Here is a 27,396-nt window from a genome sequence, read left to right on the forward strand (position 1 = left end):
TGCTGTTCTGCCACCCTTGGGGACAGAGCTCCTGCAGCAGAGCTCATCCTCTGGGTGCTGCCTGTCTGTGCTGCTGACCAGGCTGGTTTATGCCAGGGAAAATCAGCTGGAAAGCCCAGAGCCACAGGAACAGGGAAAATTTGCTTGTAGCACATGCACAGAGTGTTGAATCCCACCAGGAATTCCACAGGACTGTTCTGTCAGAGGGGACAGGGAAGAAGAGAAATTTGGCTTGGCAGAGATGTGCACAATACCCAGCCACAAAAAAAGGCCAGGAAATTCCTTATACCAAGGAATAAACCTCTGTAGATGTCAGTGGCTGGAGGGTGTTCACAGGAGCTCGGGGCCAGCGGGATAAGGGTGGGAATGAGCTGCTGTGCTGGGAGTGGGGCTTGGAGCAGGGCTGGGAAGGACTTGCTCTGTTTAACCACAAAATGGGAGGCTGGAAGGAGCTGTCTGATTTTCCCCTCACGTGAGGGGTGAACTGCCAGGGGAGGGGGGTGACCTAAGGGAATGCTGGCTCTGGAATGAGCTGTCACCAGCTGGGGATGGATTCAGGCTGGAAACCAGGAGGGAGCCCAAATGGGGATGAGAATGGGGCTGTGCTGGGGTGTCCTGTAGGAAACAGCCCGGGATTTATTCCTTATGGCACACAACTGATCTTGGGGCACCTTCCTGTGAACTCTTCTGCCAGAGCTGTGGTCTGAGAAAAACGGGATGGGGGGACCCAGCCGCCTTCCCTGGAGCAGCCTGGGCTGGTGGAAACTGTCCCTGCCATGGCAGGGAAGGGGAATGAGAGGGGTTTTAAGGTCCCTCCCAACCCAGACCATTCCAGGGTTCGTGATTCCATTGAAAACTATTAGTTAGATTAATACTGAAGCACCAGACTAAGCTCTGGAGCAGAGAAAGAAAACCTGGGATATTGCACCTAAAATATGCCAAACCTAAAGCCTGGCTGCAGCATTAAAGAACTCCAGGGAAAAGGGGCAAAAGTTTCTTCAGGAAAGATAAAATTTCCACCTCTTCACAGCTTTGCATGCTCTTGTCAGCACAAAATAGGTGCAATAAAACAAATAAAACAAAACAGTGAGCTGCAGTTCCTTAGAGATTAAATTCAAGGTTGCACAAGCTCCAGTATTCCTGCTAACAAGTGCCATTTAGTCCTTACCTGTTCTGTTTGTTTTTGTGGCTTGATTAGTTCTTTTTTATTTTTAAAAGAAAGAAAGAAAACAGCTAAAGATCATTGGGGGATTTATTCATTGTCCTTGTCCTCAAGGACAGCAGAAAATTAATAGCAGTTTCTATAACACCTAAAATCTTTAGCAAAACACATGCATTTCCTTTTTCTTTTTTTTTTTACATTATATAACAGATAAAGGTAATGTTCTAAAGTAAGGATGTTCCATCAGACTGGGAAAAACTGTCTAATTAACCACAGTAAGAAACTGTGTGAAGAATTTCAGAGATTTGAAAGGCAAAACCAATATTCATTTTAAAAAACCCAGAAACAAATGTGTGGTTATGGATGATTCACTGTCCCCTAAAGGGCAACAGGGCCACCTGTCAGGACACCAGTGGACTGTGCCAAATATTTCATTATATTGCTTACTTGCACTACTGAAAACACAAGTTTTATCTCATTATTTGAGGTTCTTGGGTTTATTACAAGGCTCAGTTTTATCCCCGCACTGTAAATGGGGCACAAATAAAACCTCCCACAGAAATAAGCCCTGGCTTGTCTGGGGTTTAAGTCTAAGAAGCATTGAACATTTTTGCTGTATCACTGCCTTTTTTATTTATTATTTTTTTTAATACTCAGGACACCTTCTTTACCTTCTTTTTCCAGACTGATCTCTTGTTCTTCCTGGATAGATGAAATTCCATATTTTCCCTCATGATATCCAATAGAAACACAAGAACATTTGGATTTGTTTGCAGTTATCAGCTACAAAAGCCAAAGGCCAAGACTGATATCTGGGCTTTACAGAAGGTGATTCCAGTGCAAATTAGCAGCAACACAATTTTAAAAGCAGCAGGACTCAGAATGAACTCACTGGAGGATCTGTTTCCAGTTTGCACTGGAAATAACACCCAATATTCAGTAGAGAAACCTCATTATCAATTTGCAATACTCCCAGGCTGTGTTTGAGTCTGAGATTTTGATGCCCTTTATTTTTTTCAGTGCTTTGCTGACCACATCAAAGTTTTCTGCACTACTGTGCAAACACAAGGGAGGCGGAGCCATAAGAGGCTTGGTTAATGAGGAATTTTAATTTATTTCGTAGCTGCCACACAGATGAATTAAGGGTAAGATGGTAGCTTGTTTTTTTCCCCAGGAACTGTAGTAGCACTCTGTGTGCCCGGGAATAATCAGAAAGTTGTTTAGGTTGGAAAAGTCCTCTAAGATGATCCATGAGCTGCCAAGCCCTCTGCCAAACCATGCCCCCAAGTGCCACATCTATGTGGCTTTTAAATAATTTAATAATTCTACATAATTTCAATAATAATTGATCTTGAAGTTGAGCTACTTTCCAAGCTGGAAATGTGCCAGTGTCCAGGGCTGCCTGGCACCGAGGAGCAGGGATGTTGCACCAATACCTGTGGTTGGTGCTTTGTGTGAGGAGATGCTTATCCTGACTCCATGTTTCAGAAGGTGGATTTATTATATTATGATATATATTAGAATGCTATACTAAAAAGAATAGAAAGAAAATAATCTATCAGAAGGATAAAAAGAATAAGAATAAAATAATAACAAAAGCTCATGACTCTCAGAGAGTCTGAGCCAGCTGACTGTGATTGGCCATTAATTAAAAACCAACATGCACCAATCACAGATGCAGCTGTTGGTAAACATTGTCCAAACCACATTCCACAACCATCAGACAGTTAATTGTTTACATTTCTTTTCTGAAGCTTCTCAGCTAGAATAAGAAAAATTCTAGCAAAGGATTTTTCCTAAAATATCATAACTCCAAATACCAACAGGCGGAGGAGCAGGACAAGTGTACCTGTGCACCTGATGAGATGAGCACACACTGCTGAGGGGAATAAGCAAGGAAAGGACAGCCAGCAGCTGGGGAAGGACACCTGGCTGCAGGGCTGACCTTCCTGCATTCTCCCTTGGCTGACCTGGCCCCCAGAGGAACTTCCCCTCTTCACTTGGGGTGTCCTGGCTGCCCCTGGCTCTGGTGGGGAACAGGAGAGCTCTGAGTGGTGCTTGGGGGGTGAATCCACCCGCGGAACAAAGAGCTGCTCCTGGCTCTGGATCTGGCAGAGAACAGCTCCCTCCCTTCCAAAGCTTCAGCCAGTGCTGATCCCCAGCCAAGATCCAACAAAAGGCTGTTTTGGGAATGTCTTTGTACTCCTGCTGACCTACCCATGGTCACTCTGTCTGTGCTTTGCTTTCAAAGAAAGGCCAGTAATTACTGGTGGCAATAATTATGGCACTGGGCAGGCAGGAAAGCAAAATACAGAGTTTCCCCAAAGCTTCCCTAGGCCTTCCAGACCTCCTAAAAGAAAACCCAAATAAATGACATTCCCAGTGATGCCCCAGCTCCTGACTCGCTGTGAGCCTGATGTTTATTCCCCAGTTAGGACTCCTCCTTGTGCAGGGGGGTTTGCAGGCCAGAGAATTAACAAATCTTGTTTCATTTTCCATTTCAGTATCTCTGTCACAGTGCACTTTTGCTGCCTGAAACTTCCAGAAGCCAAACCTGGCATCGGGAACTGCAGACACTGTCCTGGAACGTCACGTAAGCCCAACTCCCTAAGAATAATTTTTTTTTTTTTTTTTTTTTAAGTGGGAATTCTGCTAGAAATAGCTGAAATGGATGATTTTAAATTTTGGCTACTTAAAAGCAATTATTTAGTCAATTTTGCCTGACTCCACCTGGCCATTAGACCCTGTTTTTGGGGAAGCTGTACCGGAGCACCCCACTCCTCCTGTCAGGGTTGCCTTGGTGTGTGAGGCACTTCCCAGGCAGTGGAAGATGTAGTGCCTCTTTTTCTGTCCCAGCTTCCCGGATCCTGGGACAAATCTATCACGTGAAGCTACTTTGATAATCCAAATTCCCTTTTTGGAAGTGATCCAGGGCAGTACTCTACACTTGGCCTTGAGATCGATTGCTTCTTGCTCTTTTCCTCTGCCCATGGATTAATGTCTCACTTTCTCCTTCACCAAGGGACTTTGCAGCAGCTCCTGGAGAAATGTGGTCAACGTGAGAGGAATTTGAAGCAGCTTCTTCAAATTTAGTACAAATCCAGCACCACACCATGAGCATGCTGTTGATAGATATGGACATGACTGCAGCCCGAGTTTTGGAGGCTCCACATCCCTTTCTGACAAAGAAAAGCCTGCAGCAAAGGGAAGAGTTCTTGAACTGCACCCCAGCAGGAGCAGATGTGGAGTATTGAACATCCACAGGCTGCAAAAAGCTCCTGGTGCAGACTGGATGGTCTCAAAAAAATCACAGATGGCTTCAGGTCCACGCTTGCCAAGCAAACCAGCACTTGGGGCGCTCCCTGTGCTTCACTTGGTGATTTCCCCTGACTCCTGCTCCTCCTTCCTTGGGTAATATCAGAAAAAAGAAACCCAGTTTGGTTTGTTCTTGCCATTGAAAATCTATTTACATTAAAAATCAACAGCCAGCAGCAGATTAGACAGCCACAGGTGCCTCATGACAGAATTTCTCCACTCCATGCAGCCTTCTCCACGAGGTGAGGCAATCCATGAATAACAACTCACATTAATCATCAGCACCATTAAAGAATCAAAAAAAGGCTGTTGGGATTTTCTTTCTCGACATTTCCAGTGAAGTTTCCAGATTCCCAGAGAAGTTCAGGGTTGGAACTGTAAAGTCTGGACAGCAAGGCAGGACTGAGATGAACAAAGCCTTGGGAACAACCCACCCTGGCAGGAACAAGAGCAGAACAGCTTTAAAGGGATGGAGAAGTTTATTTGATGCAACCCCACGTCTGTGTTTGCAAGAGCACTCAGGGCCCTGCTGCCATCAGCATTCCCAAAATCCAGGAGCAGCCACAAACCCTACAGCCCACTGGTGTTTTCAGCAGAAGTAACAAGCACATAAAAAAAAAAAGACAAAGCTGAGCCTGATGCTGAGATTTTTCAAAAGAAAATTTTAAGAAAAAAAAATTCCATGCAAATGGTTCAAAAAGTTTATTGAATATTTAATTTACAAAAATCATATCCCTATGAGGTGTTCTAAAATTGGATAAAATAAACTGCATATAAAACCCAACCCTAGTAATGCAAATACAACACAGATATGAGACCATGGAAAGGAGAAAAAAATAGCAATAATCATGACACACACGTGACATTCATGAAGGATTGTCCCAACCATCCAAGAACTGGTTCAACACGATGCCTTCTCCCTTGATACTCTGTACAAGTCACCATTTTGTACAGGCCTTCCATATTCCATTGGTCCAAATTTAGAGTTGATAACAAGTCTTTGCCTTCTCTCTGGGCTGCTACACCAGATTTAACATCTTCCTTTTGAACAGAAGGTGGAAAAGAAGGTGGGAACAGACAGTACAGACACTGAACACGTGCACTACTGGATGCAACTTTCTATCTTTGGTAGGGACCCTAAATCTGCAGTGGTCAGCTTTCTAGAGCAACAGGAATTTCAATTTTGGCAAAAAAAAAAATAAACCCAAAACCCAAACATGTTTAATTGTGGTGTTTAGTAGAACAGTACAGGCAGTTTCTCTTGATCATACCAAAAAAAAAGTATCTTGTCTGGTTTAAAAATGAAGATCATTTACAGGGGTTTCAAATCCAATTGTTAACATTCCTTGACTTGAAAATGCTTCCATAAAACGTCACTAGTGCACAGCAGGCCCTTCCTCCCGAGTGTGAGCAGGGATGCTCTGCACACAGAACACAACCCAACCCCACCCCTCCTGCCTTTTCCTCCCATTTACAGCAATGGGAATGTTCCTGCAGACCTGGATGCCAGTTTCCTTCTGAACAAGCAGGAATCTCCTTGGGTGACTTAACACTTGCACAGTAACTTTTCCAAATTTCCCTGGGAAAAGAGGAGGGTGAAGCAAAAACAAAAGGGTGAAGGAATTTGGGACAATCAGTGCTAGAGAGTTTGCAGCCCTCCTCTGGGATAACACGAGCAGGAGGAGCAGGTCCAAGAAAAAATAATTTAAAAAGAAGAAAAAAATTTAATTTAAGAGCCAAAGAAACTCCACTTTAAAGGAGAAGGAAAAGTACCAGACTGTTTCCTTCATAACATTAATATTCCATAAATATTGGATAGCATTTGATTAACTGCAAGTGTAAAACATTTTCTTCATTTTTTTTTCAAGCACTATCTGGAAAAGAAAAAAAAAAAAAGGAAAGAAAAAAAGAAAAGGAAAAAAAAGAAAATAAGAAAAAAACCAACTCTGTACCTCCCCAGTCCTCTCCACTTGGTGGAAATGCACACAGCCTGCATAGCCATGACTTTCTCAGCTGCAAACATTTAGTGGAAGACTAACTAGACTTGAACACTTGACTAAATCTGCTCACTTAGGAGTAAAACATGCAATATTACAGCAGACAACTACCTGTCCTCCAAAAGGCTTGGCTAATTTGGCAGAGAAGAAACGTTTCCAGATGGAAATAAATCCCAAGAGCCTCGGGGTGAAAGACAGAGTAGTTACATTATATTAGCGACTTCTGTGGCCTAAGTGTTTTAAAAAGCATCAGCAAAGTATTAAATATAAAAGCCATATGCAATACCCCTCCATCCTCGGGAAAGCCTCGCGGTCTGTCTGTAGTGTGTGAAGTGGTGTGTGGGCTGGGGAGTTAAGGCATGAGCAGCAGCAGGAGTCCCTACTGCCTGAGCTCCACGTAGTTGGCGGGGAAGAGGCCGTAGCGGCCCTTGCAGACGCCTCTCCACCAGCCGTCGTCGATCATCTCGATGTTGGTGATGATGTCGTCAGGGTCGAAGGAGATCTCGTCGTCTCCCGCTGCAGGGAGAGCCCAACAGGGTCAGCACCCACACAGCCAAGGGCTCACGACAGCCCCAGCGCCTGGGTGCAAGAGCTTTTTGGAAACTGCCACCAGCCCCACAAACAGCACCCGGAAATTTGCAATCCGCACCCGGTAATTTGCAATCCGCGCTCTTGTTAAACCCCCAAATCCCTGACTTTTCATTTGCCACCACAAGAGACGTTAAAAGGCAAAGACAAAATCCAGATTCATCTCATGCAGAACAGAGTTTTCAAAGCCAAAGGGTGAAAACAAGAGTTTTGCTCACCAGCTTGGTAATCGTAGAGGGCTATGGCTGTGATCCCAAGTTCATTTTCGTACTCATCATATGCATTTTCTTCTGAAGAGAGGAGGGGAGAACAATTAAAATACGAAGTACATTATTACCCTCAGTTCTTTTCTGTGGTGCTTCTCCTTCAATTGCACTGCTGACCCACACAGGAAGCAGGCAACAACCCATGCTTGTTGTCAGCAGTGCTGACATTCCTTCTGCATGGACTTATTCCCTCAATCACACACAACTGAAGCATGGAAAGAAGCATTTACAAGAGACATTGAGTACAGGACTACATAAAACCAATCAGCCCTGTACTGCTTCTGTAAAATGTGACAGGAGAGCTGAGCCCAAGATCACTGTGTAAGACAATAATTAATACAAGTGGTGGCATGCTGGGGGGGGCAGAAAGGGGCCTGTTTAAAATTCCCAGTTTTTTTTACCAGAGCAGATTCATCCTTCACAGCTCATTTAATAACCAGAAGAGGTGAGAAAAAACCAGGAATTCAAAAGAATCTTACTCTTGCAGTTTCATCGATTCCTACTCCACTCCCTCACAGGAAGAGAACCCAACACTTCAATATCAAACTCCAAGAATTGTTGATTGGATTTTTTTGCTGGTGTGGCACATGTTTAATCTCCAGCTCGGTGCTTTCTTCTCATGTTGAGCCACATTCCATGGGGTGGGAATGGTTATCCCTGAATTTCTTTTGAACTGAAACCCTGGAGAGCACTGTAATTACTCCAACATCATCTCACAGAAGTTAACTAACTTCAACACCTGGCTGCAGCCATTTATTAATTTCCTAATTAAAGTCTGCTGGTGGGGAATGTAGGAAGTCTCACTGGACTGAGTTTAGCAAACCAGGACAGCGTGCTATGAGCACAGCTGCTCATTAAGCTCTAGCACAAGGAAATAATCCTTATCCTGAAGGGTTTGCTGTGGGACACAAACCTGCTTGGTAGTGGTCTGCTGCTCCTGCCACCTCATAGACAGTCTCGGGCTGGTACTCTGCCTCCCTCTGGCTCACTGCTTCCTGGTAGTCCGGCTGAGCCGCTTTGTAGCCAGCCTCTGGCTCCTGGGCAGCAGGGCAGGGTGGGCTGGAGCTCTTGTAGGCTGACCCTGCTTCGTAGGAAACTGCATCCTGCAGAAAGACAGGGGAGCCTGTCAGGGCTTGTGAAGAGGTTCCCGTGCTCAGGACCAAAGCCCACGTCCCAAAGGAATCCCAACAAACCTCATAGACTGGGCTGGAGGGCGCCTTCTGCTCCGCCACCTGTATGACAGGAGAGGGTGGTGGGGTCTGCTTCTTGGCTTTAGCTTGCTCCTAAACCCAGGAGAAAGGAAAACTTCAGTGCAGCTCAGTCACTGATGAGGGGACCAAGAGACAGCCCTCCAGAATGAAGGACAGGCAATGTATCCTGCAATGAACTGCTGTGGCCACAGGAGGACTGGGCTGGGCAGAGCACCAGGAATGCAGCACAGCAGAAGGAAAAAAAGGGAAGAAGCAAAACCCCCATGGCACATATGCACACCTGTGTTTAAAAACAGCCCCAGAGCTGTTTGCCCATCTCCAGAGGAACTGCAGGGTTTTGGTGCTCAGTGTATTCATTCTGCTCATCAGCTGGCTGGGGCTCATGTCCCATTCCAGCCTGAGTTTAAAGGACCTGAAGCCCACACATGTTCTGGGTGCACAACTGACGAACTGCCTTTGGTGAGAAATGGTTGTGCAGTGCTCTGGCAGGTCTTCAAAACATCCTGCCAAGGCAAAGGACTCAGACAAAAGTGGGTCCTGTACAGTGACAGTGGGGATTCAAATGTTCAGAGGAATTAAGAGATGTGGTAGAAATAGAAGCAGTGCTGCTTTTTTGTTCTGTGACACATGAATCTGTTGTGGCACTCAAGTGCTTCATGCTGTGCCATCCCACCAGTGAATCACAGGGCAATTCCACAATCATTGGAAAGCCACTCCTTAGGGAGGCAGGACACAGAAGTGCAAGAAATACTGTGTTGATCACATGGCACAAAACAAGGTAACTATTTCAACAGGTAACTTTCATTTTGCCTCTCTTTACCACAGGTGAAAAGTGAACCATGAATCCAGGGCCAAACTGTCTTCTTCACTGAAAAAAGGAGGAGAGGATGTGTGCAATGGGAATCTGTGCACTCCAGCAGTTTAGGCCCAGCAAGCTATAACACCCCAGAGGATTCTCAGTAGAGATGTAGTGGTAGGACTCTGTTGCAAAAAATTCTTCCTTTCCTTCGCTTGTCACAGCTCAGAAAAAAATACATCCAACAAGGAAAGCAAAGGGTGTCTTGAGAGCAGAGCCAGCTTTGAAGACAATTCAAAGCTTTGTGCTTTCTGGAAAAAGCCTCTCCTGATGCAAACCCTCCTTCACTTTTAAATCCTGTGCTACAGATAAAAAAGATAAAAAGGCACCAGCAAAGTCAGTGCTAGTCAGTGCTAGTGTTAGAAGTCAAACCTAAGTTTGGGGACAAATTAAGCAGCATCAGTCCATTAATGATGGCAAATGTGGCAACACTTTGACTAATTTGTCCTAGGAAATGGGTCTGCAATCCAGATTATAGTTTAGGATAGACACAGAATAATTGCCATAAAACATTTAAACTGCATGGCTCCCCTCAGGCTGGGTTTTGTTCCACAGTGTAATGCTCCACGTGGAAGAGCATCCTGCCTTTTTTTGCAAGGCAGCAGAGTACAGTGAAATCATGAGGCAGCACTGACTCAACCCAGGCATCAAAGAAGAGCTCCCTGAGCACTCTTTGCCTGTGTGACATTTGTGAAAAGCAAATCAGAGCGAGGATTACGAGTAAGCAGGGCTCTGGAAGGAATGCAGTCCATATGTACATTCCCACTGTGGGAGGGTGTATGCCCACATATCCTCTGGAAGTGAAGAAGTTCACTGACAGAAATAAAGTTCACTCTAGCCAGAGTCCAGGCCTGCCCTCTGCACTCTCTGGATCACATTTCTGCCCTTCTGCTCAGCTTGGGAGCAAGGGGCAGTGCCAGCACAGCCATTTCAGTTCCCCTCAACCTCATCCCCCCTCTCTCTGTGTCTGCAGAATCCCACAATTAACCATGGAGATGTTCAGGCTGTAAGAACATTAATCATCTGGTTACAGGGAAATTTAAATACCAGCTTTGGGGGAAAAAAGCTTCAAATGTGTCCAGGCAACAGAATCTTTGATAAAGCACAAGAGAAATCCAGCAAAATGGCTTGGATTTAACCCACACTCACAGCAAAAATACCAGCAAAGAAATAACATAATTACTAAGATAAAAAAGTAATTAAAAAAAAAAAAAGACAAAGCAATTAAGGTCCCTTACAGTCTAAACCATTCCATGACCTTTCCTCTCTCTTTACTGTGCTTTTCTCCAGCACAGTAAAGAAACCCCAGGAGTGTTTGGGGGAAGGTACAAAAAGTCCACATGGACGAAAGGCAGCATTAGAAGATGAGCTCCCATCCAGCTCGTGACATATTTCTGCAGTGAACATATGCTTACACTGCACATCGTGATGTTGTAAGGCAAAATAGGTGCTAAGCTGAGAGAAAAGGGGGAAACAAGGGGGGGAAAAAAAAAAAAAAAAAAAAGCAATCACTTTAGAGGAAGAGAGCCTACCAGGCAGTCTTTTATACTCTTGAAACAAATTATTTACATCAAGCCTTAGTCTCCTGTAATAAAAACTAATAAAACAAATATGCAAATTCCATAAAGCAGATACAGTTTCTGACTAAACATGTCCTGGAATTATCTTGCTTATGAATAACACAAAAATCATGAAGCTTTTACCCATGAAAACACAAAGTAAATTTTTTAATTCCCTAACTAAGATTCCTAATTAACATTTGGAAGATTATCTTTCCCTCATCTCCTGGCTGCGTGTTATACCATCTCCACCTCCCAAAACACTGATCCCAAAGGAACAGCATCACCAGCTCCCACCATGGAGTGAAACTTCTTGAACATGCAGGGCATTCTGAGGACCACAGAGCTCTCTCATGAGCTCCTCCATGCCCAAAGGGCATGTGGGACTGCCAAAAGGCAGAAGTATAGGAGGAAGAGGCCAGGCTGGAGTCAAACACAGCAGAAGCACAGGCACAAACACACACTTCAAGCTTTAAAGGCCAGCTGGAACGAAGGAACCTTTTCTAAAAGATTCCCTTTTCTCCCAGCATTGCATTGAAACCAGGCTGCACCAGTGGGATTTGAGTCTTACTGACCTCCAGTTTCCTCCGAGCCTCCTCCTGTTCCTGCTTCTCCCTGGCCATTCTTTGGGCTCTCTCAGCTTCTGCCTTCCTTCGGTCTTCCTGCTCTTTCTCCTTGGCCAAGTTCTCAAAGTTAGCTCGGATGCTGCTTGTTTTATTGGCAACTGTAACATGGAAAAGAACTCAAATCAAATCATGTCTCAGGCTCTATATAAAAGTAGCCTGGAATGAGTTCTTGCTATGAATTTCTGCTTTTCTGTCTTCTGAGTTTATAGCTCAGTCAGGAAAGTCCTTCTACCCCTCTTTCTTCCTCTCCCTTCCCAGCTCAAACCTCTTATGTATCTTATTTCTCTTCCAAAGAAACACTGTAATGCTTCTCCCTCCTCTCCTTCATGGTACAGGCCCCACCACTACCCTCCACAATTTATTCTTCCTTATTCCTTCCTTATTCTCACACTTTATATTCTCCCTTCCTTAACCCCAATGAGGCTCAGGAGAAAAAACAAACTGGAACAAAGCAAAACAACCTCTAAAGAAGGGAGGGAGAATATCTGAGGTTGCTAAAGAGCTGCAAATACAGCAGTTCTCTCTGGATGACCCTTACTCAGCACTATTACATCAGTAATCCAGGATTTCAGACATAATCACTTCCAAAGAAAGGATTTGGGGTCAGTGCCTTACCAGCTTCTACTGGCTTGGTCTTCTGATAAGTTGATGATGGTTTCTCAATATCTTCAAAAGTTGCTGCATTCTATCAGTAAGGACAAAAAGGATACATGTAAAAACTCCCACAAATTCATGAAGACATTCACACAGCCTCAACCTGAGATATTTCACTGTGATACTGTCCCTAAGGCAGAACATCAAAACCAAATCAGGAAGGATCAAAACTACAAAGAGAACAATCCTTTCTGCAAGTCAAGCTAGAAAGAATTAATCTTCAGGAGCAGTTCTGAACACATCAAAATCCTATTAATTAAAAAGTTTATGAGTGACTCACCAGAACTAAAAACAAGGCAATAAACATACGTCATGTAGCTGTTGCTGCTCTAATCCACATAAGCTGGCATCAGCTCTGTGTGTATAAATTTGCTTTTTAAAGGTTTAGAAAAGCACAAAACTCTGCCCTTAGACTACAGAAGTGTCCAGAAATAAAGAGCTGAGCAGTGCAGATCTAACCAGGCTGTTCTGCCTGGTCAGAAGTCCTGGCTCTTTGAAGCAACTTACCTTGTCCATTCGATCTTTCTGGACACCGTACTTGCCTCCAAATCCTTTGGAATAATCTAAAAGCAGGACAAAAAAGGTCAGAACAGGGAGCTGGGTGCCCCTCCCTCGCTTGCTGCCAAATGCAAACAGCCACCTCAGGTGCAAAGAGCCATTTCAGCCTCATGCAGAGCCACAGTGACAGCCACCAGAGAAAATGCAACTTGGCTTTGATGCAGAGAGGACAGAGAAGCCCAGGAGCCCCCAGGAACACCCCATGGCCACATGCATTCCCTGAGTAAACACAAAAGCTGAGGATTGAACAGGCATCAAGCAAGGAGTAAGGGAGGAGCTCTCCTGATGCATCACTTCTGTAACACAGCCTTTGACAGCACCAATTCTGAGCCCTCTGCAGGAATCATGGAGCCTGAGCCATTTTGCTTTGCTCAAAGGAGTCTTTGGTGACCACAGAGGTGTTTTGGTTTTGCCTTTTTTTTCCTCTTTGTTATATTTTCCTGCCATTCACAATTTTCTCATTCCAGTGGTTTTGGTTGATACTCAGCTGGTGAATATTAAAGCCACTGGTGGTAACTCCTGCTCTACACATGGAAAGGGGAAATTACACAGGCCAGCTTTAGCTGCCTAAAGCAACTCACCAGCAGAGAAATGGGGTGGCTGTGCTATCCCATACCAGCCCTGAGCTGCACTCTTCCTCCCAGCTGGTGCTGCCCTCAGCACTTGTCACACTCCCAAATTCACTCACCAGTGACACTGACAAACACAACAAACAAACCCAGACAGGAGGGAGTTTCGTGGGAACGTCTGAGGAGCACCAGAGCAGCACAACAGCAGCAGCAAGAGTGTGTGACTGGAAAAAGACCTCTTTGTGGTGTGTGAGCTGTAGGAATGTGTCCTTACACTGCCCATACTTCCTGTCCATCCCTGGAATACAATTCCTTCTCCTCTCAGCCCCCAAACCACTGGCTCTCCCTGCCAGCCACTGCAGTGCTTGCACTCGGGCTCTGAAAGTCTGAATAGATGCCACTATAGCACAGGAAAATACCAGCTACCAATGAACAACCTCATGTTCTTCAGCTTTGTATGTATTTTCAGCCAGAATAAATATACTACACTTACATTTTCCTGCTCCAGACTCCTGACTTTAAGATAATGGAAAGCCAGGAATTCATGGGCTGTACCCCAACTATTTCACAATGAATAAACAGAACATTATAACAGCATTTGCTCACCCAAGAACTACAAACATTCCCTACTTCTTTCAAAGACTACAATAATTTTTAAATGATCTTGCCACAGCCCATTTCTTGTTAATGGTTACATGCATGGTTATTATCTGAATATTTTTCCACTAATTTACCCAGGCAAAACTTTATATTTAGTCTCTAAAACTGATTTCACTAACATCATACCAACAATAATGTCATTTTCCCCCTGCATGTACAGCTATAACTAATTCAGGACTTTGCAGAGCTGTTGACTAAACACTGGGTGTTTCCTGAACACAGGCTTGCTTGAGGTAATATTTTAAGGGTAGAATAAAGAAAAGAGCTGGATCATGGAAGAACAGAAGCGCAATAAAGTGTCTGCACATTCCTGGCATTGATCTACCCAGAAAACAATTTCAGACTGTGCGAGAAGTGGCTGCACTGGTAAGAAAGTAACAAGTGAAAACGGTGCCTTGTTGAGATTCATGCTTGGCTAGTTTCTCCTTGTAATCAAACCCCACAGCAGATGGGTCCTGCCTTTCTGTCTGTACACCAAATTTCCCTCCGAAACCACTCTTATAGTCTGAAAAAGCCACATGGAACATGTTAAAATCAAGGCAGGGAAATAAAGTTCAGTCAGAGACACTCAAAATTTTTTGCAATATTTTCAATTATCAGCAATTTTGGATGGTGAAAAAAAAATAAATAAGTCAAGACACTTCTGAAAAAGTAAAGTGAAAAAAGTTTCAACTTGAGATGATTTATCAGATATAAGAACACCATTCTGAAGTCACAGAAAAAAAGCATTTCTCAACATTTTTCATCCATGCTGCATAATGCACTTGCATTTGATCAAAGGTATGAAGAGGTACACAGGTAATTTGTTCATCCAAACAAAACAACAAAAGATACAAGAGAACAAACAAAATAAACACCAACACAGTACAAGAGAATCAAATGAGCTTCCTTCATCAGTGTGGTTAACATTTGTACAGAGAGCTGACTTTTAAAGAGGCGTGAAGATGGGTCCCACAGAGACCACCCTCCAGATACTCCTTAAAGGAAAGAGGAATTTTCCTGCTGCCACACAGCTTGAGGGAGAAAAGGTTGCAGCTAAGAGCTTATTATTCCCTACTGCTGCCTAAGGAGCAGCCATTTACATATATATATATATATATATACATACACCTGTGTGTGTGCTATAAAATTAGGGATGGCAAAATGGCACAGAAAAAAAGGGATTCAGGAAATCCTCTCACAAGAAGTTTGCTGGAGCACCCAACAGAAAAAATATTTTGAGGAACAGTTTTAATTTCATTACTTAAAAAATATTAATTTCTTTAAGTCAAGAGCACTGACAAGCAGAGGGCTGAGGAGCAACAGCTGCATTTTACAGGAAGTTGTATTTTTACTGGGAACCAAGTATTTCACAGGAATAGGTACCACATAGGCCATGAAAAAGAAGAGCATTTGATTTTAGACTCTTCCTGCATGGAAATGGGGATATACGCAACAGAATTCAGAAGGGAAAATTTATTTAAAGGAATTCCTAACCTGTGGTTTGCATAGCTCAACTGAAAAAGGAAAATAATCCAGCATACTTGCAAGGCCTTAAAAGGAAAATTTAGTCATGAGCCTGGACTTTGAGGGGCTGGGTGTCAGCTGTGCCAAAGCTGCTCTGCAGCCACCAGGTCACCCGGTGACAGCAGAAGCCAGACACAGGGAAGGAGCCTCACGTCAGCTCCTGTGAGGCTGTGCCCAGAGACACCAGGGCAGGGCTCACACAGGCACCAGGAGGTCACACGAGGGCAGGCAGAAAGCACAGCAAGGAACTGAGAGCTGGGGTACCTTTCTGGGACTCGTGCAGCTGCACCTTCTCCTGGTGGTCCCAGCCAAGGGCACATTTGTCTTGTCTGTCTGTTTGCACGCCAAACTTGCCTCCAAAGCCCTTTACATAATCTGTGAAGTTTTCAGAAAACATTACTGCAATTTGTAGCTGCAAACAACATTTAATAAAAAAACCCAGGAATATGTTAGGGGATAAGCTGCCCTGTTAATAAAACATTCACTCTTTTAAGGGGATCCAAATTCTGCACATGCATGGGGTAAACACACATTTACAACAAAAAACCCCCCAAACAAACTAAAAACTCCCACCCAAAAAAAACCCCCAAAGTATTTTTCCCAGGTTTAAAAGGATCTGAGCTACTATTTTTAAAGAAGATAATAAAAACCTTTCTGTGATTCATGTTTTTCCGTTTTGCCTTGATATTCAAAGCCAACAGCACTTTTATCCACTTTGTCCTTGTCAACACCGTATTTACCACCAAAGCCCTTGGAATAATCTAGAGATAAAAGGGAAGAGTTTTGTTTGTAAGTGTTCAGCAACAAAATCATCACCTTGAGAAAGTGTGATAATCAGGGCTGCTAGCACTGCACTGTGTTTTAAAAGAAGCACTGACATCCACAACTAAACTTGATTTCAGGCACTGAAGTCAGAAATCCTTCAGAACACATTCTCCAGGATGGAAAATAAAATAGCATTTTGCTGGGCAATACCAGCAGTTCAGCTGCCTGACTCCTTGGTAAAAAAGGACACTTATGGCAAAGTGAACTTCAAAACCCAGGTCAGCAACAGCCTGGATGCTTTTAAACACCCCCTGCTCTTTGTCAGCATTTCTAGAGTTCAAATATTTCTTTGGGACAAACAGAAAACAAATGGCAAAAATATCACCATTTTTCAATAAAATGGTAAATTTTTGATTAGGTATGCCTGGAAACTCCAGCAGCTACACAATATTAACTCTAAACACTGTTAAGTGTTTTAATCCACAAACAGCTGATTCTTTTAGAATCACGTCTCTGTGGTGGTCAAGTTGCTCACAGTCTGACTGCTTTGATTTACAGCTTTTCAAAAGGAGCTGTAAAAAACCTCCAGACAAACCTGTGTGCCCTGGACCATCCCTTAAAACCAGGCAGATTATTTTTAGGGTTTTTTTTTTTTTCCCCCAGAGGTTGAGGTTTTCAGCAACATGAATTTTACCCAGCATTACCTTTCAGCAGGTTAGGAGTGCAAGAGGTGTAAAACATGAGTATTTTACAACATGGGCTATGGGCAGTGCCTACAGCACTAGGGAAGGAGCTTGCTAACACATGTGTGTCTATTCACCCTTCTGGGAGTCGTGTTTCTCAGTTTTCCCCTGGTAATCAAACCCCACTGCACTCTTGTCCACTCTGTCAGCCTGTACTCCGTATTTTCCACCAAAACCACTTGAGTAGTCTGCATTAAGAGTAAAGCACAATAAAAACAGCATGAAAGCAACTTGTCATGGATACAACATAGCCTAGCAATCGAGGGGAAAAACAAGTTATTTCAGAGCTCAAGTATTATGAAGGCTTTAGCACATAAAATGCAGTTTAATTTTAAACACAAGATAAGCAACAGTCTTACAGCTTATGATGGTTCCCTTTAAATTTTTTCCCTATTTCCAAAAGGGTTCAATACAGCAAAGAGCAACTCTCAGTCTTCCTGACATGTCCCTGAAACTCACTTCAGAAAGAAAAATTAGACTCCTGACGACCCACTATTTCTTTGCCTTAAAACCTCATCAACTCATGAAACTGCTAGGAAATTCATTTTTTCCTCCTCTGTTCCACCAAACCCACCATTTGATTCACTGGGAATGTCATTCAGAGGTCTCACTAAAGCAGGTACTTCCCACACACTGAAAGAATCTACTCTATTTTTTATAGAAAACGTGCCCACCGAGGTGACCACCTCCCCACTTTACCTTTTTGGGAGGGATGCTTCTCAGTTTTGCCCTGATATTCAAACCCAACAGCTGACTGGAAGAGAAATAAAATGACAACTGTGACAGAGTTAGGCATTAGGAGAAAAACTGCACACACTTCAGTAGACACAGAGCATGGCAAGTTCCTGTGTCTTTCCATACTGCTCTGACCTTCTGGACTGGGGGCATAAATACCTCTGTAACTTATGGGCCACATTCATTTACATGGCAATTCAGGGCATGTGTTCATGGTCAGAGTTTTGTCCTCCCTTGCCAGGGCAAATAGTACCAGCAGCACACTTCAGCCTGGCCTTGCCAAGTCCAGAAATTCAGTATGACAGAAACCTGGCATTTTCATGCAGGGATTGTTATGCAGTCTTGGAAAAGGGTATCAATTATCCTGCCCTGCAGCTCATGTTGTGATACAGGACAAACCATCCCCAAACATTCAACAGTATTCACACTGACCTTGTCAAAGAAAACAATAAAGTAGTATTTTAACATCTCTTTTCAGCTTTCTTTTCAACTCATCTTAACTTCCCACAAGGGCTTTATTCTACTCTGCATTAAACAGTAATTTATTTTCCTGTCAGTGTTAGCTTCTGCTAAACTTCAAAAAGAGCAGGAGGAGCAGCCCACACCAGCATCCTAAGGCACTGAAATTCTGCAGTTTTATGTACAAAAGGAGAAAAATCAGCCACTGTGGGTGGCTTCAGGAGATGAAATCACTCACCTGGTCAACTCTGTCGGTTTGTACTCCAAACTTGCCACCAAACCCTTTCACTGAATCCACTTGGGAGCAATGCTTAGAAAGTTTGGATTGGTATTCGTGTCCAACAGCTGACTGGAAGAAATTGGTGAAGTTCAGAGAGAGCAGTTCTACACAGTCCTGTGTGTCAGACAAAACACTGCACCAAGCAGCTGGAGGGTGAGTTTTGTTACCAACATGCATCACTGCCACCCCTACTGTTGAAACCAACTTCCCTGGAAATTCCTACTCACTTGGGAAGTCTCCACAAGGACGTTGCCATGCTACCAATCCAGCCTAGGCAAGGGAAGTGATTGCATTTTATGGGGACTATTTTATGCCCTGCATTTGCACTTCAAAAGCACAGGAATGAAAACAAGACAGGTACAGAGGGAGTCTTGATGGTGTTCATGCAGAATTTGAAGTGAGTTTCAGGTGAAACACACAGCCTTGTGTTTATTTAGGGATCTGTTTTAGCTGACAGGGGACTGCAACAAATACAGCAATATTTTTGTACAACAATACAAATACAACCGAAGCCAGCTGCCACTGGTTTAAGGAGGCACCCAAGTCTCCTGCATAAATCACAATTAGAGCATCTTCCTCACATGCAAAATGGTGTTGAACATGAGGAGATGCATCCACACCGGTGCCAAAGGTATCCCAACCCTAGAAGTAGAGCTAAACAGAGCTCCATCCATCCCACTGGCAGGACACAGGGATATGTAATTACACACCTGGAAGTGGCTCCACACAGCCCTTGCTAGTGTTACACTGACCTAGTGCTAGGGAGCCCTTCCAGCTCCTGAACTGATGCTGGAGCCTCACACCTCCAGTAAAAATGCTTTTTCCTTGCCCAATGCCAACACTGGGAACTGGCCAGAGAAACCTGCAACTCACCAGGAACCCAACACTGCATAATCTGTGCCAGGCAGCTGGACCAAGGTGTGAACTAATTCAAGGACACAAGGTGTCTGCACACCTTGGATTTTACAGTGTTTGCTCTTCTTCTTCCACACAGGGGCTGGAGGGAACTTCCCCAGCAGGCTGGGAAGCAAAGCATTACTAGCTGAAGTCATTGCCAGGTAACAGACAAAGGAGATCAAAGATGGCAGTAACAGGATACTACTTTAACTCAAAAACATTAAAAAAGCTCCCTTCTTTTCCTGACTTAAACAACCACACTCCTGTCCATTTTGCAGGCCTTCTGTAGTACAGTATCTGTGAAATGTGACAGAAAACGCTCCCACCTCCCTTTTTTCCTCCCCATTACATTTATGAAAAACATGAAGCTCTGAAAATGTCAGGTTTTATGTGATTTTACCTGATCTCCCTTTTGTTACACCCACTGAGGTATAAGTGTGGTGTTTTCTTGGTGGTAGCAGGACTTTCTGCATTTCACCAAATACCAAGCATTACAACAAAACCCCCCTTACAATTTTTTTTTTTTCTTTTGTAATCTGTATTTCAGAGTCAAACACCCTCATAACTTTTCAATACATTTTACACCAGCTCAGGAGGTATGGCACACAGAGTGATGGAAATGTTCATTTTAACTCAGAACCAAGGTTTTGCCCTAAATGCAGCAAAACCCTGCACCATGACAATGCTACAGCAACCCTGATTTAATGGCCAAGCTTCAAAGCCAAGCTTTAGGAGCAGCACACCTGCACAGATACCTGCAAAGGAGACATCTCAGCCACAAGGCTTCAGAACTACAGTTACAAGGGAGAAAGATTCATTACAAACAGAAATTGTGAACACCTCCTGCTACCAGCATCACTCACATGGGCATGACCAGCATATTTTTCCTCATGATTAATTCTGGCCTATGGGAAACACTGCTGACTTTTGTTCCTTTCTTTTTCCCCACAGGCACAGGTGAGGGACAAATGCTGACACTAGAGAGCAGCAGCAGAACAGGCCTAGTGGCTGAATCTCCTCAGCAATCCCTTTTCTCAGATTCAGAGGTTGGCCCACTGAGAACTGGACAGCAATTATCTCTGGAATGTGAGAATCCAGCAGAAATTTAAGGCTGTCAAGTTACCAATAATACAGAAAAGAAAGTAAGAAAACTTTCGTATTTGGAAATGTTTTGATTCTTATTCTAGCAGAGCTCATGAAAGAAAGCAGTCAGAAGTTGATATGCCTATTTATCACAAGACTAAAGGAGTTATACTAAGAATGATAATTTAACAGTGTAACATAAGCAGCCATCAACTCCTTATATAAAAAACTACCATCTGACTGAAGTACAGTATTTTAAATGCTTGCATTATTTGTCACTGTTCACAGTTTGTTCACAAGAGCTGCACTCTGATTTTAACGCAGCAGCACACCCTTTTTTCATTCTTTTGGCAGTCTCTATCTATATGCATAGAAGAGCATTCAAATAAAAAGATCATACTGGATTTATTAATGCACCAAGCCCTTTGTTCATTTAGAAACATAAATTTAAAAACTTGAATCCTGACTCCAGGGGAATCATCTCCAGACTTGGCATCAATCAAAACCACGTGGGGCACACCCCAGAGCAAAGCTGGAACAAGCTCAGCTCACAGAGAGAGTGGTGCTGGCCAGGCTTATCCCTTCACTGATCACTTCATCCCAGGGCAGCCCCATCCACACTTACTTTATCCATGCGATCTTGTTCCACGCCAAACTTCCCTCCGTAGCCATGGGAAGCTTTTGGTCCTGTCTGCAGCTCCCTCTCTTTGAGGCTCTGGTGTTCTTGGAATACATTCTCCCTCAGCTGATGAATACTTCAAAAGACAACAAAGCAGCAACTTTTACCAAGGAAGTTTCAGCAAGCAACCTCAAAAAGATGCAAAATATAAAGCTGACAAAGCTATCATCTTAATTAGAAGTTGGATCACTTGTATTTTTCAAGCCCTTCCCGTTTTTTCAGTGTATGAAACATTTCCTCAAATTCCCAGACACTGGATTTGTCCCACTGCAAAATGTTTTTTTAAAAAAGAAAAGAAACTGCAGGTTTTAAGACAAATGTGGAAAGGAATTTTGCTATTTCAATAATCCTTTACCTCAAACTGATTTGTGCCTAAAACATAATTTTCTTCCTCCTGTCCTAATTTAAATTCTTCTCAACACTTTCTATTTAGATGGTAACTTTTCAGAACACGGATCACCTCTTATCATACAGTCCCTGTGGTATCAGGGCTAATTCTAACACAGCATTCTGGACAGCACTGTACTGCAAAATAAAGATGTAAGGAAACTTGCACATCCTCTTCCCAAAGTGATCTCTTAAAATTCGCATAATTGAACTGAGGGCAGTGCAGGTCATGAAAAGAAGAGTGACCCAAGGTGTAATCTGTACTTTAAGGATTTCCCACCTGAGTTTTAAGCTTTCTCAAGTGTAATTCAGCCAGCAGGAATTCCCACTGCCCTCAGAATAGAGCAGAGCAACACTGATCCCTGAAGTAACCACAGTTCAGTCTCTCTCTTTGCAACATCACACATTTCCTAAAATTGCTTTAAAGTTCTGTCCTAGACACTTTTTGTAAGAAATACAGGATTCAGGAGATGCATCATTTCTCTTTCACATATCCCTGTGTGATGCACTTATTTGCTTTTCCATCAGAGAGCTCAGTTTGTTACTTTGCCAGGGTTTTTATGAGTTTGGTTGTAGCAGCTTTCTAATCAAAGTGTAAGAATTAAGGGGCCAAACTGAAACTGCTCAGATCCCTCAGCTTCTTTCCTAGTAGTGGAGAAGCTCTTGCACCAAACAGCACAAAAACCCCTTTTCAGGTAGAGAGGCAGGAAAAATCACATTTCCAGTGACAAAGAAAAATTCAAGGGTCCCTGCACCATATTTCTGCTCATAATTTCAGCTTTGAAGACAGACAGATTTGAAAGACCAGCCATCTGGCAAATAATCAATCTTCTACAGGGACTCTTGTTTTAATTATGAAGACACAAGTAACTGAGATCACGAGCTGATTAAAAGTTGCCTGTGCCTATTAATACATTCCACAAGAGAGCTGCTTTACTTGATGTGCTCTTGGTGGCCGGACCCATTCACGGTTTTAGCTCCCCAGCGCTGCTCTTTCTCACTCACATCATTCTGTGAAGGACACACACAAAAAGAGAGTTAAAAACCCAAAGGAATCACTAGTCACACACGTTTCAGAGCCCACAGCAAAAGCTTCCAGCAGTCACTGAGACCACAAGTGTTGGAAAAGCAGCTTCACTTCCCCTCCACTCCAGGGACATGCTCCTGACAGTTCATTTGGCCAAGGCACATCCCCCACCCCGCAGAGCTCCTTTGGAACTGTCCCAGAACAAGTTCCTGGTGGATCAGTAAACCTCAAAAGCCATACCACAAAGTCTGGATCTGTCTCCCAGTCATCAGCTCCATCATCCTGGCTGACAGACACGGTGTGGCCTGCAGTAGCCTTCCACATCTGCAACACAGCAGGAGAAGCAGGGTCACGCTCCGCTCACCTGCCAGCTCATTTGATTCGTGCAGGAGCTGACAGAGGAGATGCAATCCAAAATTCCCAATAAAGTATGTTATTTAACCACATCACCAAAAGCTGTGCTTGCAGTGAAAACAGGTTTGACCACTGGAGCTCAGGCTGTCTTCTCAAGCTGGCTTACAAACCTGTTTAACTCTCCCATTTGCACTGTAAAAAGATTAGGAGCAATTGCTGTTTCAAGAGAACAAAGTCACCTTTCTTTGCTCAAATTAATGTGTGCCTTTTGTGCAGTCACTGCACTCAAAGACTTCTGCTCACACAGGTTTCCAAGCCAACATGCACTTCCAAAGACTGCTGCTAATTCTGGATCCTGTGCATACAATTAAGGTGTAGGAATAGATTTTTTTTTTTCCCCCAGGCATTAAAAACGGTGAGCACAACATTGTTCTTCACCTGCATTACACCTGCACAACCTCCTCTGCCGTGCAGGGAGTTCCAGCACAGAGACAGAAATCCCAACAACTCTTAAGAATTTGCACACAACCCAGAAGCTGCTCCAACAACAACAGAGAACAGGAGAGCTCCTGTTCTGTGCTCTTCAGGTAATCCCCAGTGAAACACGGTGCTCACAAACTCAGCACCTTGTCTGCCTTTCAGGAGAAACAGAGGGTGACTGCAGACTCATAAAAAAAGCAAACAATGATTTCTAGAAACAACATCCAGCACTTTCAAGAGGTTAATGATTTGGGGCCTCTCAGTTTCTGGAAACTTTATTCCCTGTGGATTATCAAGTTGGATGCTTTTAATTAACAGTTCAGCTAGTTAGCAGAATTCCTGATCTTTCTGGTGCTAGTGGCTGGATTTTACACCCTTTATTCTACATAAATCAAAACAAATACATTCTAGAAAGCAAAACTGAAACATCAAACTACAAGCTGCCTGTTCTCCCAGCTTTTTCAGAACACACTTCAGAGAAATTATTTTTTCTTTGCTACTCAACTAGAGTCCAGTTTTTTAACATAACAGCATTCTGTCCCCTTACCTTTATCCTTCTAATTAAGAACAGATTACAAAGATAATTACCATAGGCTATTTAATTCACACAAGCATAATTCAGTGGGCAGGATGAAAACTCATTCCCTCTTAAATGCATAGCTAATACTCCCTGGGTAAAGTCCACAGCTCATTCTGTCAGGCTTGTTCTGCAGCCTGGCAGAACCAGCTGATGAGCCACTTTTATGGAGCATTTCAGAAATTTCAGGACTGGCAATGTGAGTGAGAACAGCTGGAAAACTGACAGTCAAACACCAGGATAGCAAATGCTGGAGTAGCTGGGAAGGAGGGTGTAAAAGCAGAGCAGGTGACATATTGACAGTATTAGCACATTTCCCCTCATGTTTTTTCAGGTCTCCTGTCTCCAAATTCCTCTGGCAGTTAAGGAACTAACCTTTATAACAGCACCTCATATCCAAAAAACTTCTGAGACTGTGAACCTTTAGAACACAGGTGGTTTATTGTTGTTCTTAAAATACTCTGTCTAAAGCCTTCTGTCACATGACTGTGTCTGATTGTCCTACTCTTTCCCACTAAAATCCAATCTCTCACCAAAAAACCCTCAAAAGCCTTGGAAAGTAGAACCCAACCAGCTTTAGAATAATGAAATTCAACATGGGTCCAAGTTCTTTCTAACTTCTCCTAAGGGGCACGTTCTGTATCCATCCTTATGTGCTCCACCACGCTGTGCAAGATGTTTGGGAATGGAATTCAAGTGATGAGAGCTGACTCAGGGGTGCTGTGTGTGTATGGTGAGTTTCTATATGCTTGGTGCCAAACACAAGTACTTGTTTCTTATGTTCACTTGATTTATGTATTTTGTTCATTCAGCTGTGCTTGGACATTTCAAAGAACAAAAGCTGGATCCTTCAGTCTAGGTGTCACTGCTTCCTCCTCAAGCTCTCACAAACAATAGAGCAGGGAAGAAGGATTTCACACGCACCCCCGTGCAAAAACCAGCATCCAGCACGATTCTCTCCAAATCATGCGCACAAACGCCAACATTTTTCCACAGCTCAACCCCGCACTCCGAATTCCACCGGGAGCAGAGCAGCCCCAGCCACCGGGGCTCCCTCCCCGTCCGCAGCCAGCAGGAATAAGCCTGGCTTCCGCCTGCTATTCCAGCACCGATTCCAGGGCAGAACGAGGAGAAACACGATCTATTCATGACTCACAGGCTCACGTGGTCATGATTCCTGAAGGAAGAAGCAAACGCCACGGTTCGAACACAAACCCAAGCTAAATATATGCCTCCAATGTATGCGCTGCCCGGCGCCGCTATGACTAATCAGCACACACATCATCCTGCCCAGCACCTTCAGCCTCGGCGCGTCCCCGCTGCCCGGGCCTAGGGACGAGCTCCGGGCAGCAGCGCCGAGGCTCGGGGCGCAGCTGAGGGCAGCGGGGAGCAGCTCCGGGGCTGGCCGGGCCCCAGGGCCTGAGCCCGGCGCCGCGGGCGGCGGCTCCGTCCCGAGCGGCTCCCCCAGTGTGGGGAGAACCCGCCGCAGACGCCTCCCTTCAAGTTGCCAGCTTCAGAGTTGAAATAATTTTTTTTAAAAAAGAAATAAAAAATAAAAAAAGGACACTGAGTCGCGACGCCGCCCGGCTCTGCCTTGCGCTCCCCGGCCGTGCCCGCAGCCCCCGGCCCGGCTTCCCCTCAGCCCCGCCGCGCTTACTCTGCCTGTGCCGCCGCCTCTTCCTCGGCGCTGGCTCCCCGCCGGTGCTTCCCGGGCTGGCGGCGGCGGCTGCTGCTGCAATTTCCGCTTCTCCCCAGCTCCCACTTCCTCTTCCCGGCTCCAGGTGGGAGCGGGACGGGCTCCGCTCCGCCCCGCCGGGAGGGGCCGCGCCGGCCGCTGTGGGAACGCCGCCTGTGCCGGCCTGCGGGGCTCCGAGCCGCTCCAACAATCGTAAATACTCATTTCTGCAGCTGCTCCGTCCCGTTTCTTTCAGCCGCTCAAGAAATGCAGCATCAGTAGTTTTAAAATGGCCACAGGGGAGTTGCTGGTGCAGTTGTGAACATCCTTGGCTTTTAATACTCGCTTTTGCACCGTCATGTTTTGGAAGTCGCATCCACTCCGTCCCCAGAGGCTTTCATCGCTTTTTATCAGTGGGCAAGAGGTTCCCCCGTGGCTGGGATCCGATCCAAATGAAACGGATGCCAAAATGGAAACGACGAGGGTTTAAAACACTGTGGAACGAGGTACTGGTTTGTTAGCATCTCCTAAAGGAGGGGAAGACCCCAAGGAATGCTATTTCTAGCGGAAAAGACCATTACAGATAAACACACAAATTCCAGCTGTAACAGAGGGCAAGATGATAAAAGAATCCAGGTGAACACAAGAAAAAATTCCAAATGTAGACTGTTCATGTCATAAATAGGTCCATTTCTTTTTCCTGGATTACATGGAGTGGGATTTACCCCATAAACTGAATACAGCATATTTGAAAAGGGCTGAATTTACTCCAAAAACACTGTCTGCTAGAGGAGAACAAACGTGCAGAAAACCTTAATCCTTTAGGCATTACTTCTCTTTCTTTTGTCTTTTTGAAGTCTTCACCTGTCCCTCCATGTACAGGTAGAAATACCTGCCACATTTATATATTACTTTTCACCCATCTGTTCCAACATCTGTAAAACCAAAAGGTACTGCCACCTCAGTTAACTACAATTGCCCTTTCCCTCCCAAGTCCCCTACTATTAAGAAACAAATTAATAAAATGTAGAGTAACTTGTGCACCAAAGCTACAACCCTGGAAGTGGGAAGTGAAAAACTTTCATTTTAAAGGCAAAGTGACTCTTTAGTTTCTTTTAAAAGTACCACCCCTGAACATAGAGTGTCAATTTTTATTTACCCAAAAATGAATTTTGCTGCCCCTCCCTCTCAATCTTTAGCCTACCAAGCTCCAAAAATAAATTCTGCTTTGAACTAATTTACCTGTTCTCCAAATCTTGGCATGATAAATGTCCACAAGACAAGACACTGCTACAGCAGTTTAAAAGACAGAGTTAAAACACCTGTTTTGAGAGTCCCTGTCCTTTAAACATGCAAAGTTTAAAGTTCACTCAGATAATTCTGAAGCATGCAGACAGGATGCACAGTTTAATTTTACAGCTTCCAACTGAAGCCTTTAAAGACATTTGGCAATTTACAAAACGTTGTATTTAATCAAGCATTATCTAAAGATCACTGTAACAGACGCAGGTGCTTTTCCACATGCGCAGTTTTCTTTCAGCAGGGTGTGTGGGAGTTACTGAAATCGAGCAAGACACGTTTTTCTGGATCACTCTGGCACAGCTCTGCTGTGTAACTCAGAAGGAAGTCACCGCACACAGTTTTGCCAGTTTGTGAAAGCTTTCGCCATTTCACTCATTTATTCTACCTCTCACATCAGTTCCATTGTTCCATAACAGTTAAGGTTTT

At 44.1% G+C, this 27,396-nt stretch overlaps 1 protein-coding gene and 1 long non-coding RNA gene across 6 annotated transcripts; one reads left to right on the top strand and one right to left on the bottom strand.

Annotated features, from left to right (window-relative positions):
* The first annotated feature begins 3,626 nt into the window (after positions 1-3,626).
* Positions 3,627-5,680, top strand: LOC135303782 (uncharacterized). The gene is made up of 2 exons (XR_010365159.1): positions 3,627-3,755; positions 4,185-5,680. It is a non-coding gene; the product is annotated as an uncharacterized LOC135303782 (long non-coding RNA).
* On the bottom strand, positions 5,165-25,809 carry CTTN (cortactin). 5 transcript variants are annotated; one of them, XM_064425930.1, is made up of 17 exons: positions 25,651-25,809; positions 22,823-22,906; positions 22,493-22,566; positions 21,115-21,244; positions 18,468-18,578; positions 17,735-17,789; positions 17,113-17,223; positions 16,178-16,288; positions 15,792-15,902; positions 14,416-14,526; positions 12,742-12,797; positions 12,196-12,265; positions 11,530-11,678; positions 8,522-8,611; positions 8,242-8,431; positions 7,281-7,349; positions 5,165-6,990 (listed from the first exon to the last, which is right to left on the bottom strand). In XM_064425930.1, exons 2-17 carry the CDS (start codon positions 22,904-22,906, stop codon positions 6,854-6,856), a joined length of 1,659 nt encoding a protein of 552 aa, XP_064282000.1. In that variant the 5' UTR covers positions 25,651-25,809; the 3' UTR covers positions 5,165-6,853. The 5 variants fall into 5 exon arrangements, with proteins under 5 accessions (XP_064282000.1, XP_064281999.1, XP_064282001.1 ...); XM_064425929.1 differs by having other exon boundaries at positions 7,281-7,352; positions 25,651-25,808; XM_064425931.1 differs by lacking the exon at positions 17,113-17,223 and having other exon boundaries at positions 7,281-7,352; positions 25,651-25,808.
* Between the last annotated feature and the right edge of the window lie 1,587 nt (positions 25,810-27,396).

The sequence above is a fragment of the Passer domesticus genome, chromosome 6, assembly GCF_036417665.1.
Source record: "Passer domesticus isolate bPasDom1 chromosome 6, bPasDom1.hap1, whole genome shotgun sequence".
Lineage (NCBI taxonomy): Eukaryota > Metazoa > Chordata > Aves > Passeriformes > Passeridae > Passer > Passer domesticus.